General features: G+C 41.5%; 1 protein-coding gene across 1 annotated transcript in view; it reads right to left on the bottom strand.

The window, feature by feature from the left end:
- Nucleotides 1-16,925, bottom strand: part of LOC127367641 (raftlin) — a 98,211-nt gene that overhangs the window by 53,878 nt on the left and 27,408 nt on the right. The window contains exon 3 of the mRNA XM_051407669.1: nucleotides 2,140-2,317. Within this exon, the coding sequence (XP_051263629.1) occupies nucleotides 2,140-2,317 (178 nt within the window). The remainder of the gene's footprint in view (nucleotides 1-2,139; nucleotides 2,318-16,925) is intronic.

Here is a 16,925-nt window from a genome sequence, read left to right as displayed (position 1 = left end):
TTGCTCATATTATTTTTGCGTTCTATGTAGAATCCTTACATTTTCTGCTCCAACTTAGCTCTCCCATGAGGATCAACAAAGTTTCATCTTATTTAATCTTATCTTAAATTAATCTTTTCACCAAATTCCCTCTGGTCATCCTCCTTCTCCCTCCTGAATCTCATCTCTGATCCTCTATTCATTAATTTTTCTGAAAACAACAACAACAAAATCCTTTCACAGTCTCTCTTTAGTATTTATTTTATGTCTTCCGTGTCGTTGTTACATGATCAGTCTATGGTTGCAGCAAAAATGTCAGCGCACAGCAGCTCTGATTATTACACTCCTTACTCTTGGTTGCTTGTAATATCGGGTATTGGTTTTGTGCAGTTATTGTACTGTCGCTGTGGGTGAGAACATTAGCTAAATGACTGAGATGTCAACGTAGATTAGTAGTAGTGGTGTTGTGTTTATCCTTAACAGTGAAGAAATTACAAAAATGGTTAGTCTGTGTTTAGAAATGTGTTTTAAGCTGTGAGGCAGAGATGGTGGATTCTGCTCAAGAACAGCAGAGAGTAAGATTTATCCTGTACAATGTCACGCACACATTCACATAAAGCTACAATATGCGAAAAAACGCAACCAGAGTTAGTATGTGAAACTAAAAATAAAACACTCCATAGAAGAAGTGAAAGGAGCTGGATCTATAACCTCTTCGGACACGTACACACACTCACGTACTGCAGACACACACCCTCACATACATCCATGCCCTGCGGCCAGGGAACAGTGTTTTGGTAAACAGGCCTGGATGTTCGCTGGACTTCAGAGCCAGACAGAGCAACCACTGGGGCTTCAGCTGCTTGACTCCGCCTGTCTGCATGTCACTGCTGCCAGAGTGAAAAACAAAAGAACTTCTCATCATGTTTCATGACCCCTGTGCTGTCAGACCCATTCAAAACTGAGGATGAATTTTCCCCAAAGCTAGCAGTTTCAGCAAAAGTGATTTTTTAGAAGGATTCAATCCCCCTACATGCCCTTCAACCACCCTCGGAGCCGCTCCATGGCATCTTTCCCTGACCGAACCCCCCCAGCCCCCCACAGTTCCCAGGACAGAGGGGATCGGGCACAGGGCTGGAGGGCAGATGTAGGGGGCGGCGGTGACTTTGGGCTATGCAGCCAGTTTTGGCCAAAGCATTGAAAGAGCTGGAGATAGAGAATTGAGATTATTGCTGACTCACTTCCAAATACAGCTGCCCACATGACAGCTTGCTGAGCCACAAACAGATGTTGTGATGCTCTGGTTTAGATACAGAAGCAACACTGAAAGGTTGTGCAACTGATATGAAATGCAACATGAACCTTCAGTGTTTTTTAGCCATTTTGGAAATCTCTTTGCTCATATTTATCCCACATTACTGACATAAAAATGATTTCTGAAGCATAAACCAGTAGCTGTAAATTTGCATAATTATGATATAAACCCTAATGTCACTTAGCAACTAGCCAGCATACCATTTTTGTACACACAACACATGAAGATAAAGTAAAACCTGATTCCCATCAAGTGTTTTTCTGTATAATGACACCAATTAAGGTTCATTAGTAATCAACATATTTTCTTAAGTGACCATAATGGCTACACTTTTTTGTGATAACAAAGGTCTTATTCTCATGGATGTAGCTAAGATGTCTGAGGGGCCTCAAGGATAATTTCTTGATATAATATAAATAAATATATATATATATAAATATATGCGTTATTATTATTTTTCACTTTTTCCTTCTGAAAAATGTGTTTTTAGTATTAAAAAAACTGCAGTGTTCAGTGTCCTCTTGCAGGAGGAAATATAAAAATGTTTTGGGCCTAAAAATGATTGAATCTGATCAGGGTAATGTTTTCGTACATTTCTGAAGAAGACATAAACAGTTATCCTTAAGTACCAGTATACACAATTATACTGTGCATCTTCCTTCAGCAGAGAACTTGCCATCGTCGCTAACCTTTAATGACTAAACTGTCTGCAGAAACTGTAGGTGGATGTTTCCATTAGCTTTGTCTGGGTAGAAACTAATGTTTTGACCCTTTTCTCCTCTATGTATTCTCAGGGTCAGGTAATTATACATTTAATAGTCAAAAATCACTCATGTGGTTCTTACCCGTCGTTGAGTCGGACCAGTATGGCCCGGTAAAGCTGGTGCTGAGGGCTGTTGGACTCTGGACCACAGGGGTGGATGAATGGGTGAACTGCTGCCAGGACAAAGCCCTGCTGGTAAAGCTCCTGCAGCTGGCCTGGCAGCTCCCGCACCGACGAGAGACGCAGCGTGGACGTCCCACCTGAGAGACACCAAACAGGGAGAGAATGTGTGAGACAAAACAATTTGTATGTGGAATGACTGTAAAGGTCATCTTTTATTTGGACACTTCTATAAGTGCTAATGGCTGTGCTGTTGAATTTGAATGAGTCTGGATTTCTGTTTATGAAATGTAATTTGTCTGTAGTCCTGTCAGCCATGGTGGAAGTCACTGCTTGTGTCTGTAATGCCCTCATTCTTCCCTTTATTCTAAACAAATCACTGCTGAGTAGCCAAAGCAATCACTTCTGTTAAAACAGAAGATTTCTCTCAGAGAAAAAGCTACATTTAGAATAACAAAGGTAAACACAATTTCCTGCCGTATGAATCACTTTCAACTGGCAATAGTGAAATTGACATTTACTGTCATGATATCACTTCCACCGGCTGTTCACAACCTTTCTCTAACACCTGCCTCTTCATGGACCTTTCCAGGCCTTCTCATTCACCACCTGTCCACCAGATGCCCACAGACTTTCCCACCATTTGCCAATCACCTGATCCTGCTCCTCTGTGTGCACCTGACCCCCATTGCCTCGCTGACCCACATTTGTCCCTTGTTTAACAATGTAGCCCCAACATATATGATACAGGCTCCTGCCTTATTGCTGAATGTAGCCTCTATTGACAGTTAATTCTGTTCTACCAGTGTTCTGTTGTGTTCCCTGCTGCACCTTAAATGTGACATTTACAGTATAAGAAATGTTAGTGAGAACAGTTTTGCACAGATTTAGTCGTACGGGGTTTAACAGCAGGAAACATCTACTGCATTCAGTTTCAGATGACACTAAAGTAAACTTATGAAAGAAAACCACAAGAAATATTTTCCACTGCAGCTCTTAGTATCTGAACTATTTCTGTCACATTATGCAAATGATGGAAATGTATATCCTTTTTCACAGCAGTTAGCCTCCTTTTGATTTCCTCCATTTAATAAGTGCGTGGTCTTTGTTATTGTAGAACAGTTCTGGTACAGCCAGACCTACCTGACTTTACACATTCTGTAATAATGTACCCAACAGCACAGCTGAGATGAAGAGGCACCAATAGGGTAGACAAGAAGGAAAATTGCTTAAAAAAAAAAAAAGAAACCACGTAAAGATTTGCAATTCAGATACCAACACTGATTTTAGAGTCATTCTCGGTTTGTTTTGGCAATTAGCATCACGCTTTTCGCTCCATCCCCTCAATCTGGGAGTTAATAAGAGTGGATCAAAATCCAATCAGAGCTGATTGCTTAGGCTCTGTATCACAGCAGCTCTCTATATTCTGACACTTCCTTTGATTCCCTCTCAACTCAACTTGACTGTCCAAGGAGAGCGGACAGGGGCCTGACATTAATGAGCAGCAATCAGTGAGTGGCTGGTTGTTTGAAAAATAAAGTTAGGGATGGAGTTGCTGTGCAGAGCTGTTCCTCTGCATTATTTTCTCCCCCCCAGAGGGATGAAAACCTGCAGCATGCAGCCGCTGGTGACGACCTGATTCAGGGAGCAACCAGCTGTGTTACAAGCCACACACAGCTTCTGTCAGGCAACAGCAGCCAATCAGGATGTATGGTAATAAGTGGGGGAAGGGAGAGTGGTTCAGGTTCAGGAATGGGAGCAATTAGACGGAGGGCTTGATAGTGGTAAGGAGGATGGACAAGAAAAAGGGAGGAAGAAATGGCAGAGAGGTCAAAAAAGGGAGGGAAAGTTAGAGAAACCATGATTGAGATGGTGCTTGGCCCCAGATGCATGACGACTGGGATCCCAGCAGTACGCTGTATGAGGCGACATTTACTGTAGGCCAAACAGCTGGGGCGCGTGGGTGGGTGCCAAGACAAAGAGCTGGATGCAAAAACGAGAGACCAGAGCGAGAGAGAGAGAGATAGAGAGGAGGTCTGGTTGTCTGTACGAGCTGTCACAAGATGTGGGAAATGCCGCTCCGGCTAATTAGAGTCAATAAGACAGAACGAAAGGTTCAGATCCATGGGAAAAGTCAAAGTACAGAAGTACAATGGGAGGTCACAGGGAGGGCGAGTGTGGGTGGAGCTGACGGGCGAGACCATGCCAGAAGTGGTTTTTGTGTGTTTGGTCAAATAATAACAGTATAGTCCATGGCAAGGCAGGAAAAAGCACGTTTAAGGTGCATTTGGATCCAGATTACTCAATATTTAAAACCCCAAAACTCGATATAATGCACTCTGTGTCTGCTATATATGATTGTTTCTGAATGTTTCTTTGAAATCTGCAAAACCTGAATGTAACTGGTACTCCAACTCTTAGTCTCTCATTGCAAATATGACTATAATTGTTCTGTATCAACAGACATAAATATAATTTTGAGTTGTATAAAATGGTCTGTGCTCATGTGATACACAGTCAGTGTAGATGTTTTTCCCACGATGCAACACGAGGGCATCAGAGGTCAAATTCATGTCAGTCATTCATCCCACGTTTGAACTCTGACAGCAGTCAAATTTGTGTGAATAAAGAGAGGTGAAGAATGTTTGTATTCAATCTAAAAGCACTATAACAACTTCAGGCATACTACATACATATTGTACTAGTTTTACACTAGTTTTGGGCAGTTTCCAGACTTTCCTTCAAATGCCTTTGAGCTGTTTAAAAAGGAACCAGGTTGTATCTCTAATCTGTTTTATGTCTTTCCAATATCTGTAATTGATTACAACTGTAATTCTTTAGGAATGAGATTATTATAATCCTTTTGCACTCAATCTGTCACTCCCCACACATTACACCTCAACAAACCAGGCAGACACATTTAACTGTAGCTCATATGTGTGACATTTTTCATCAATTTAGTGCAGGCTGTAACACAATGATGTGGTGTGCGTTTAGCGTGCCACACAACATCATCAGGAAGGCAACAGAGGAAAAAGGAATTTCTGGAACAGGCCTGCTAGCGCCAATCAGGAGGCTGCTCCTGTGATGTAGCTAGAGAGCTGATTCAGTTCGGATCCCAACTCTTCCTTCTGGGCACAAATCCAGAGGTTCATTGTGAAACCACGAAAGAAGCAGAAGAGGAAGAAGGGGAGAAAAAAATCATATGCTGTCCCCCCGGGGCATGTGAGTGCTTTGGCTAAAAATACTCCAAATTTCTCAATCACACTCTGTCCTACTGCGCCACAATGCAGGAGCTTTAGAAGTTAAAAGGCGTGGAGGAATTAACACAAAGAAATAGGCCGCCATCGCAAACGGGTGAAACGTATTTGTCTTTCCCCCCCTCTGCTCCTCCTCCCTCCCTTATTCCCCGTCCTCCACCGCTGGCTGCCTTTAGAAATGGAATTAATCCTTCTGTGATCTGTGATTTTGTTTTTTTCCTTTCCTCCCCTCTTCATTTCGGTGCGACATGAACACCCTGTCCTTTCCCCAGAGGGATGCTGTAGCGTGTGCACATGATTCACGAGGCAGTAGATATTAAGTAGAAAATGAAACCGTCTTTGCTTGCTCTCTGATCCCCTTAGTTGAGATGAGTAAATAAGGAATGGTTTCAATTAGGCAGTGGGAACACAGCCGCTGGCGACTTCTTAAGTTGGCTTTAATCGCTGTGTGAGCTGCTAATAATCTCATCCAGAGGCCTTTAAATACACAGGCTCTACATTTATTTATCAGGCCAAATTTTATTTATCATGCTGTCCCCAGAGCAAAGTGTTGCCCAGTGCTAAATCTCATGCTGTTGTTAGGATGTTTACTATGCTTACTATGCCCTAAAATCGTGTTATCCAAGGAGAATCTCTTTGTTTGCGTAGATGAGAGCAAATTATCGGCCGTATAACTGCTGTATGTAAGTGTCAGTGTTGATGTTTCATACTGCGAATAGTTAGGCCTTTGAAGGAGTCTGTGGTTGATCAGACAGGCAATCGGGTAAACCTTACATGGAAAACTGGCAGCCAATTACTTCATCCCGTCGTTTTGTTTACCCTGGAAGTAAATTCTCGCACATATCAACAGAGAAGAGCCCTAAACTCAGAGGAACAAATCGCTTTGTGACAAATAATGAGAAAAAAGGGGCTTCTGGCTGACAACCAACAAATTGGTTTTCTGGAAAATTGTGTTAGCGTGCAGCCGTCAAACAGACACTGCCATTAAACACAGAGAAATGTATGTATGAATGTATGAAGAGGGAGTGATAGCTGTGTCTTCAGGCTAATGGAAAGATGCACAATCAGTAACTCACTGTGCATGTTGGATGACAGATCAATGGTCAGTGCTGTATGAGTATCAAGAGAGTTTTATATCAAGTGATCAACCCAAACATTACAGGTATTGACAAACACAAGTGCCATTTAAGGTGAACAACACAACATCCAGAAATGGCGAAGATGACTTTTTTTGTCCACTTGATTCTCTATTGATGATTGTTTACTGTCTTTTTTATTTTACATACACACATAATGTGTTTCTTTGTGGATTTATTTATTACTTATTTAGATTGAGGTTTAACTCTCATTCTTGCCCTTGGAAACAGAAAACAATCTCCCCACAAGGTCCTTTTTAATAGCTGTTCTGAGGCATCTGATAACCTTCATCAGCACATGGGGATGTTTCCAGGGTCAAGAGTAAACTTTGAATCTCAGCCTTTAAGCCAACATGGACAAGAAGCTCTTGAAGGGCTCAGAAAGGAATACAAATGTGAACATTTACAATTGCATGATAACTGAGCAAACTCCATCTGCTAAAGATGATCATGAGATATGATGAGAACATACTAGATGGAGCTTGTTTTCTTAGCGACGTTCAGCATTTGATGACAAAAGAAAAAGAGGATGACAAAGAATGATAACGTCATTAATTTGAAAAATGACACATAACACAATAAATTAAGAGGGGAATTATTTTTCTTCTTCATATGTATGCTGTGAGGAAGGTTTGAGAGACAGGTTGTGGTTGTGTGTGCGTTCAAAGAGAATGAGGGAGGAAGTGTGTGTGTGTGTGTGTGTGTGTGTGTGTGTGTGTGTGTGTGTGTGTATGAACAAGCCTCGCCTGGCGCTGCATTCAGTTCAGAGTGAAGATGTAAACATGCAGTTTGAATATGCATGCATGAGAGAGTTCATCTAAGGAGCAGAATAAATAATAAACACCCGTTCAATGTATTTTTTCTGATGCTGACCTTCCGCACATGGTCACACATATTTAACTGACTCATCACTTGGAATTAGCAGCTGGCCTCATTTCACATGTCTCATATCTGGACAAAATCCAAATATGATTTAATACACATAGAACGCAGGAGATGAAGAAACTAATACATGTAGAAGAAGAAGCCGGCAGGGGAGGAGATGAACAAGGGGAAGAGCCGAAGGAGGGGTACAAGGAGACACAGTGGAAGGAGGATGATTAGGAAAAGAAATGGGAGAAAAAGTTGGAGAAGAGGAGGCTTAACCTGTCTGGATGATTTGTGCTGAAACAATTGAACATCTAACTAACCAGCAACTGACACAAACACATGGATGACTCGTATTGATGAGTGAGACAAAAGCTTTGATTACGACCACAAAAATAATGAAAAACTTGGTCTATACAATCTTATTTACAAACTTTTTTATGTACAATCAAATACAATAAACTATTTATAGCAGAGTGGTTGCATGGAATTGCATTAGATTGTATAGGTGTACCTAATAACATGGTATCGTTTTAGTGTTTTGATGATTTTAGTGCCATTATCACAATGGCAAGACCCTGGAAGTGACTAACTCTGTAACCCACTTACTGACTGACTGCATTTAAACGTTTTCAACAACTACCTGGTGTGCTTATTAATTTAAACCACCTCTGGAACCTAGGAAATGCTTGTTCCTAAGGTGGTTTAAATAACATATCTTCTTCAGCCAGCATTCAGATCAAAAACAGATGAAAGAGGTTGCGTTGGTGGGGGAAATGTTGCTTCAGGTGTTAGTGAGATACGATGGCGCAATAAAGGAAGTCCAGTTAGAAACAGATCGATTAGTCTGAAGGCTTAACAATACACAGCGTTTTAAAATAAATTGTTTTACTACTCCTTACCACTACCACTACCTTACGTGGCGATCATTGTGATTGTGTAAATGGTAGAAATACAGCATACCAGGAAGTCCTTGCACTTGTTTGAGTGGCTACCACAGCACCTTGCTAGATAGTATGGCATTGCAGGACAAAGATGAACCAGGTTCAACATTTTTGCCGTAGCCCTCTGCATTGGCACCCCTGCAAATTCAAATGAATGGCGTTTTTTAAATATCAGATAGCTATTTACTTGTGATTTGGTATAAATTAGTTTACCCAGCTTAGATGAAAATCTGGGTAGGTCTTGTGACTTTATTGTATGATCATGACAGCAAGTTGCTACTTTACACACACTGACACACTTCTGTGCAATGTAAAGATCATGGATACGGCTTAGAAAGACCATTTCATCTGGCTATAATATGTCTCTGGTCGATAGCTAACTGGTCTAAGATGCATAAAGTAAAGAGGCAAGATAAAGGCTGTACTACTGTAAAGCTGCTGGTTTGAATCCTGCAACAAGCTTGGAAAAAGCAAACATTTCAGTTTGCCTTTAAGCAGGGCATCACAACCCCAAACTGATCAAGTGAAGCTTTTGTATTAAAAAAAACAGCACAGTAAGACACCATGTATGCTCAGTGAACTTTCCATAGATAATTCTCACTTTCCCATGAATAATAAAAGAAAAAAGATCCCCCAACTTTGAATTGAAATCCTGCCTCTGACACTGACTCACTTCCCCTTTTCAACCCATCTGCCATGTAAGCACCTCTGAGCTGCAGCCTGCCGCATTTCCATCACTCAACACATTTAAAAATAAATGAGTAAATATGAAATTAATAAGCTGAAAGATTGGAGCGCCGAGGCTCTGCACACACACGTGCCATGCTCCGCCTCTGGGAGAAATGGTTCGACCGCATTTGCATGGGGGAGAAAATAGCCCGGCATATATTATCCACCCGCTGCAACTGATTTCTGATCCTGCTGCTCCTATCCACCACATCTCTTATTCGGTGATATTGCCTCGCCTCATCCTGATTAGAGAATTGTTTGTTTCTGCTAATAGTAATGGCTCAATTAGCAGCTGACGTGTTCATACTGGTGCAAAGCATCTTAGAGGACAGAGTGTTTTTAATTTCCTTCAGATGAAAAGAAGTTGAAGAAAAAGCTGCTGTGCCACTTGTGAAAAAAACGTAGGAATTTTTCTCTGGTGCGATACAACGTGACTCTCAGTACTGACAACCCACAAATTAAACAAGTAGATTCAGTCAAGTCCAGTTACTAAGAATAATTTTGAGATGCATCAGGGCTTTGCTTTACTTAAATTGGCTATAATCAGTATTTCCATATTAGCTATTGATCACAGCACTACTTGTATGTGGAAGGGGCCACTTGTAGGGATAAACCCACAGAGAATTCTATCACGACTGTGCAGTCTCCTTCAGCTCTACGCAACGTTTTAGCGTCTTTCTGCACATTGTTTTGGTATTCTGTCCACAACTTTAGTGTTTTCGTTCACTCTCATAACATCACTTTTGACCACGGACGGCAACTACCTGCTCAGTACCAAACAGCAGACACATTTAGAACTACTTGGGGAAAATAGTCAATCATTTAGCAAAGAGCTATTTCCCTCAGGAGTTGGTGGAGACCAAAACAGAGTTAAAAGAGAGTAAATATTTATTTGCTGCTGCTTGACTGCTAATATGCAGTCAACTGTTAAAAACGTTTGGCAAAACTTAAAAGGTGTCAGTCATATTGTCATATCAACACCTTATAAAGTTGATATGACGCAGAAAAAGGTTGCCTATTTACACAGAGAAACATTATTATTTAGTCTTACAGTTTCTGTCCACCTGACAAAAGTCCAATATTCACTCTTCTTTCAACTTTGTCTCTAATATTCACCAGCTAGTCGCTAACTTTGTCTATCAGCCGGTAGGGCAGAGTGGGTTTGATGAGAGTGAACCAACACAGTAAAGTTGATGCCATTAAACAATGAGCTGAAAGATGCTAAAAAAAAAGAGCTATGGGGAACTGCTGAGTGCAGTGATAATTCCCTGTCTCTGTTTGTCACAATAAACTTTTGATATATACAATTACATTATTGTCACTACTGCAGCAGCAATGAATATTTGTCTCCTGTGTACGTGTGCACTTACATGTGCATCCTAATGCACCAATCCAAACAATACAGTGACTCGCTAATGAAAACACCAAAGACCCACAAGTCAAAAACCACCATTTAGTGATGGATATTCATCGTCTTGATCTCCTACTAATTGTTTTCTTTTCTGCAATGCCACAATGTATATCCCCTGAGCAGAATTACTACAACCCATCAGGAATAAATCTAATAAAAACCTGTGCACCTTCATAAAATCTTGATAAAAGCAGTGTAACATGAAAATACTGTAATTGGCCTTTTGGAACTGAAAGCACCACCCCACTATTCTCTCTGTGAAGTAGTCATATCGTTATTCAGTGTCCAATTAAAATGGCCTTAGTCTCCTCAGGAGCCCTCCACTCCTGTGAGGACCACCTGCCGTACCCTCGCTCGGTCTCAGCAGTCCGCCTTGAGTCATTAGCCTTCATACAGGCTCAAAATGGAAATGCCAGTAACTCCTCTGTCCTCCCCACTGCCACCTCCTTTTTTTTTTCTCTCCTCTCCCTCAGCTCAGATTTCTCTCACCCCTTTGCCACAGGAGGGGGAAGTTTCTCTGCTTGGCTTCTTTGCATTTAGCCTATTTTTCTGCCTCTGCTCTCTGCAGGGAATCTACCCCTCTCTTCAACTCTCCTTCTGTCTCTGTCTTGCTTTTACCACTACTGTTTTTCTGCCTCCCCCTCCCAAATAGCCCTCCATCTATTCCCTACACTGTGTAGAGACGAGCAAAATCTTTAACCTCTTTCTCTGCCTCTGCATGAGTGTCTATTTTCTATATTTTTCTGTCATCTCTTCCCCTCAGTGTCAAGACAGCAGAGCAAGCCAGGACAAGGTATCAGTGGTGTGATGGTGACATGAAAAAAAATGTGATTTACAGTTGGTCAAACATTGGCTAGTATAAATAAAACTAACATTTACAGTATTTTTGTGTTGATTCCGTTCTTGCTGTTATTATTGTACAAGAGTCCCTTGTGCCACAAAGCAATCATGCATTTTGCCTGCAAAATACATCCCAACCTGTACACAGTGCAACAAGACTCTACAGTCATGCTAGCGGCTCTGTGAGGCTGTACTGTGTAAATGTCACCATGCTCACAATGACAATGCTAACATGGTGTAGTTTGAAAGGTATAATGTTTAGCATGTTACCTTGATAACAGTTGCCAATTAGCACTAAACACAAAGTACAGCTGAGGCTAATGGGAATGTAAGTTTTATAGGTATTTGGTCATAAACCAAAGTATTGGCAAGGTGAATGGAGCTAGAGGGAAAAGTCAGGAGATCAAGTTAGGATACATCCTAATTTCAATGCAATCCATCCAATATTTGCTGATATTTGTAAGTCTGGACCAAAGTGTGGATCAACAGCTGCTAGCATGACTAAAATCCACAGTGTGGTAGCAATGAAACTAACATTTTATGGAAAAATTGATCAAATCTGTCATTATGGTCTATGTTATTTTCTATCATTATAACGATATGCATTGTGATATAGCACATTGTATGGAAACTCTATCAAGTAACCATTTATAGGGAAAATAACTGAAGTAGCACTTGGGCGATACTGACAAATTCAGATATTGTGATATCTGATCTCAATATATAACAATATAATTTGGGGACCATGATTGCTGTTGCAGGAAACATTATGTAATGTAATTATGTTGACCAAAAACTAGTGGAATGATTCAATGTTCATAACATTGAGCTAAAACACTCAAATAACCTCAGAGACCATAACCAAATAAAATATTGAATCATAAATCGTGATAGGATTTATTGCGCAGCAAGTACAACAGCATTGGCCTAGTTATTTTCTCATCAAATGTGTCCTGCAAGATTAAATGCCACCTAAAAATCAAGAGTAGAGCTGTTGAAAAGCAATAAGAGGCAGACAGACTTTAGGTTTAGGATAAAATTCTCTTATGGTGACGGCATGTTATTTAATGACAATCATTGTAACTTCACCGATTTAGTGTGGTATGAACATGCAACAAGTCTCACTTCTAAAAGCACCTTACTGTCGTGCAACATACATGCTACTTTGGGGTAAATTACATGTCATAAAGATTTATGTTACATTTAATTGTTTAGGTTACAAAGGTGAGTGGACTCTGCATTATTCTGCACATAAAAACAGAGTTTAGGTAGGTTTACTGTCCATTACATCCCTGCAGGGTGTGAGCAGTATCGACGCCTCCGTCTTTTCACCTCTCTGTGTGAGGAGCAGTCAGGGCACCCACTGTGTGGACTAATCTATGTCTCTCTGCCTATATCTCGGTCTGTCTCTCTTTCTCTCTCCATCTCTCTGAGGTCCAGGACGGCGTCATTAGCAGTCGGGGCTCAGAGTGCAGCTCGGTGGAGCCCTGGGGCCAAAGCTTTGTGCCTTAATTACCCACCTAATGAGTCACTGGGAAAGTCACTGGGTCTGCTTGTGCCTCCCTCCCTTTTCTCTCCTTCTCTCTCACACACGCACACACACACACACACACACACACACACACACACACACACACACACACACACACACACACTTACTGTATTCACGTCATTCCTTTTGACTTCTATGCTTAATCACTCATTGGCGTACACACAGATTCAAACACTTGCACTTGCTACATCCATCTAATGACTGCAGTTGTACTCACTCACTTATTCGCTCGCCTGCTCACTGTCTCCCTGATTTACACACACATATATTCAGTCACTCTGTTACTTGTTTGGTCCCTCAGACTTCATCCACACTAAGCCGCATAAATCTGACAAAGCTGGTTAGGTGTGAAAATGATATTTTATAAAGATCTCTGTCCACACTGAAATGCTTAGACACTTACTTTAGCCAAACTCTTTTCTTCTTTCTCCTCCCCTTTAATTTGGCAAAGAACAAAACTGCACATCACAGCCAACATATGGTAAGAAGCTGGACAGACACAGCTGGATGAACTTCTGTTCTATCACCTCTTGCTCTCTCTGTGATCACCTACAGTGTTTTGATTCAGCCAGTTCTCATGTACATATTTTTCAGAATTTCACAAAAATAGTTATTTATATGATACCTATTCACCAGGCAAACAGTAATACCTGTACTGCTGCTACTGATACGCCAATCAAATCACAATTTTTTAGTTAATGGTCAAGTGTGTGACATTTAAGAGGATCTATTAGCAGAAATTGAAAATAATATTCATAGGTAAGTTTTCATTTGTGTATAATTGCCTGAAAATAAGAATCCTTGTGGTTTCTTTACCTATGCCGTTTTTATCTACAGAGGGAGTGGGTCTTCTTTCACAGAGACCACCATGTTGAAACCCCATGTTTCTACAGTAGCCCAGAATGGACAAACCAACACTGGCTCTAGAAAGGCCATCGTAATTCCTCCTACATGCAACGTCACTGCTAGATGCCACTAAATCCAACACACTGGACCTAAAATGCTAGTCAGCCGATTTCAGATTTATCCTTTCTGCAGGCCATGCGCAACATTTTTGTGTGAGAAAATCCCTGTCTTAGTGTTGATCTAGTGCCAAAAACTGGGAGAAGGTTGAGCTTGCTTGCATAATGTCTACACAGGCTGCGTAGCGAAAGGAGCATGTTAGCAGAGCAGCAGCTTCAGTCCTTCATCAGCCTCCAGGCACTGTAATGAGCGTCCGACACCCAGGTTCTGCCAGCACTTTGAGCCCAACGCACAGTTGACTTGAAGCGTAAAAACATACTTCAGATTGCGTGTACAAACGTATAACGCCAGTGGAACACCAGCCATGATACAGCACTAGACAGCTGCATTGATTAAAATGAAGCGAATCTGTGCCACCAGACAGCAGCTGAAAAACCCAACGTCCTGTGTAGACACGGTTACACTCACTCACTCAGGCCATGTTTAAACAGACACACTGCGTGAGAAAACACAGCCCCATCATTAATTTCAATGGAGCCGTTGCATTGGCACCAGTGCTGGTGCTGAAACTGAGAAAAATGCAGGGACATCACACCAAAAAAGTTTGCTCAACTGTTGCTCCAATACAATGTCATCCAACAAAACACTGCATTGCCAAGCAAATAGAAAGTGCTCATTCCTGGTAGATTACTTTGTTGCTTGTAGTTTATTTACCTCACAATCATTGCAACAGAGGACAAAACTGTAATAACTTTCCAGAGTTGTAAAATCATTCCTCTTAATATTAGAAAACACTGCAGCTTCAAACTCCTGGATCCTTTTTCATTGTCTCACAGGTACCAGAAACAACACCCCTTCCACCAATGCAGCTGTTTGTTTCTTTTTTAAATGCGGTGCTGTTTTTGGTTTAACATCCAGTTACTGTCAAAATGTATTCACTCAGTTTCTCTTACTGTCTTTGATTTGTTCCATCTTGTCTAATCACTCACTGCAGCTCACATGTAGAGAAGAAATCATTTGCACCAAATCCACATGAATATATACTGTACATTTGAGAGCAGTTATTCAAATGAAATTATATTATATTGAGCAAAATTTTTTGCACACACACACACACACACACACACACACACACACACAGACTCGAGACACACACTCTCCCTGTGCCTTCACACCTCCTGCGCCTCACATTCTCACAGTAACAGTCAGACTGATGGGATCACACCTGCATGTAGAGCAGAACAGTCTGCTCCTGTTCACTTCCCAGATGCTGCGAGTGGACATGATGACACTTGCTGCGCTAATAATGTGGCTGAACTGCTGCCAGGGTTCGAGTCCCACAGCCACAAAGTGCTTTATTAAACAGGTTCAACCATAAATGTTACACTGAAAACAAACAAAAATTTCCGGGTGGTATTGATTTTCACAACACTTATATCAGTCTGACATTATTTAAGAATTGGACAGCTGCTTTAACAAAAGCATTGCCAGCATGAAAGTTAAGTTGTGTGTAGGAGTTTAGCTGCTTTCTTGTGACCTTTGCTTTTAAAGGAACACACTTGTTTGAGAACCTAATTTCTACCATACTTTTTAAAGCTTTACTGTGGTGTAAAATGTGACATAAATTAAAGTTTGTTTTTCTCCTACAGATGCCTACTTCTGCTGTTTGTGATGTTGAAAACTCACACATTAGCATTGGCAGCTTAGGAAATAGGGTAATGGGCACCAAAGGATGGGTTTAGAGTGGAAAAAAACATGAGGAAAATGGTAACAGGAAAACTGGTCGAGCATCTGCCCCGAGGCAAAAATTCAAAAAGCAAACTCGCGACCGGAGGAGCGAGGAAAATCTGGACACGGGAAGCGAACGAGACACGCTTTTTTGCTCCGTCAACAACTCCTGTTAAGATGCCCTTGAGCAAGGTGCTTAACGGCCCACTGCTCAGATGGAGCTGCTGACTGGCACCAGACTGTGGTTGTACTGGGCAGCTACCAGGTCTTAATGTCTGTAACTGAGTGAGTGTGAAGGGCGTTGCTGAATGAGAGCACACAGCAGAGCTTTCTGGGTAAATAAAGATAAAAACAAATAGACTGGATGGCCGGCTAAATGCTAATGCAATTGCTTTCTCTTTGTCTAGACAGAACATTTAAGGCTGCCTGGGCAAATTTCTAAATACATATGCATCTCTCAAAGCGTCCAGACCTCCGGCGGAAGCTTTTACTGGAGATAGGGAGAAAAGCAAGCCAAATTTATCTACTGTTCCCCTTGCTAAATGACTGGAACACTGTATTTTGAAGGCGCACAGCTAAATGAACAGGCACCGCAAGTCTTGATGGGGGAAAACTACCTGTAATTTGTTCAGCCAGTAAAAAGGTTTATATATAGTAAGAAATAAAGGTCTGTATCTTTTCCCTCTGTTTCATTCTCTCTCGCCCTTTCTCTCAGGAATTGCCTCCATCACCAGTCTTCAGGCTGACAGGAGGCCTCCAGAGTGCGTTTTGTCCGCTCAACGCCACCTCCTCTGCTGACAGCCCTCAGTTGCCTGGAGACGCCGCTTGAGAGACAAGCTGTGGTAAATGAGCAGGTTGTTGATCAAAGCCCACGACGGCTGCACTGCTGCGCTTTCAACAGCGTGCCGCTCAGGAGCCGCACACCACTCTGACTTCCTGTTCTCTGCTAACTACAAGTTGCGAGCTTTTTCCATACAGTACACCCTGACATTAGCCTCCTGTCGAAAATCACATTTGAAGCGTTTTCTGCTGAGACGTGCCAGCTTGATTGGGGGGTTTTCTTCCATTAGCATTGCAAAAGAGTGCACATTTGAATTTTAAAACATGGGGTTCTGCGATGATTAAGTTCTCTGACAGGCTTGGGATGTTTTAGTGGCACGGTGGGTCTGCCATTAGATGCTTTGTGCTGTTGATTGTGGTGCATAATTTCCTCTATACTCTGAAGACTGCAACCAAGGCAAACAACCAGTGTTATTATTGTTCAGGCAAAAAACTGACATCAGTGTCTTAGTTTATGGGTGTTTTATAAATTCAGAAA

This window comes from Dicentrarchus labrax, unplaced genomic scaffold, assembly GCF_905237075.1.
Source record: "Dicentrarchus labrax unplaced genomic scaffold, dlabrax2021, whole genome shotgun sequence".
Lineage (NCBI taxonomy): Eukaryota > Metazoa > Chordata > Actinopteri > Moronidae > Dicentrarchus > Dicentrarchus labrax.
Note: the sequence above shows the minus strand (reverse complement) of the source record. Positions and strands in the feature narration are given on the sequence as shown.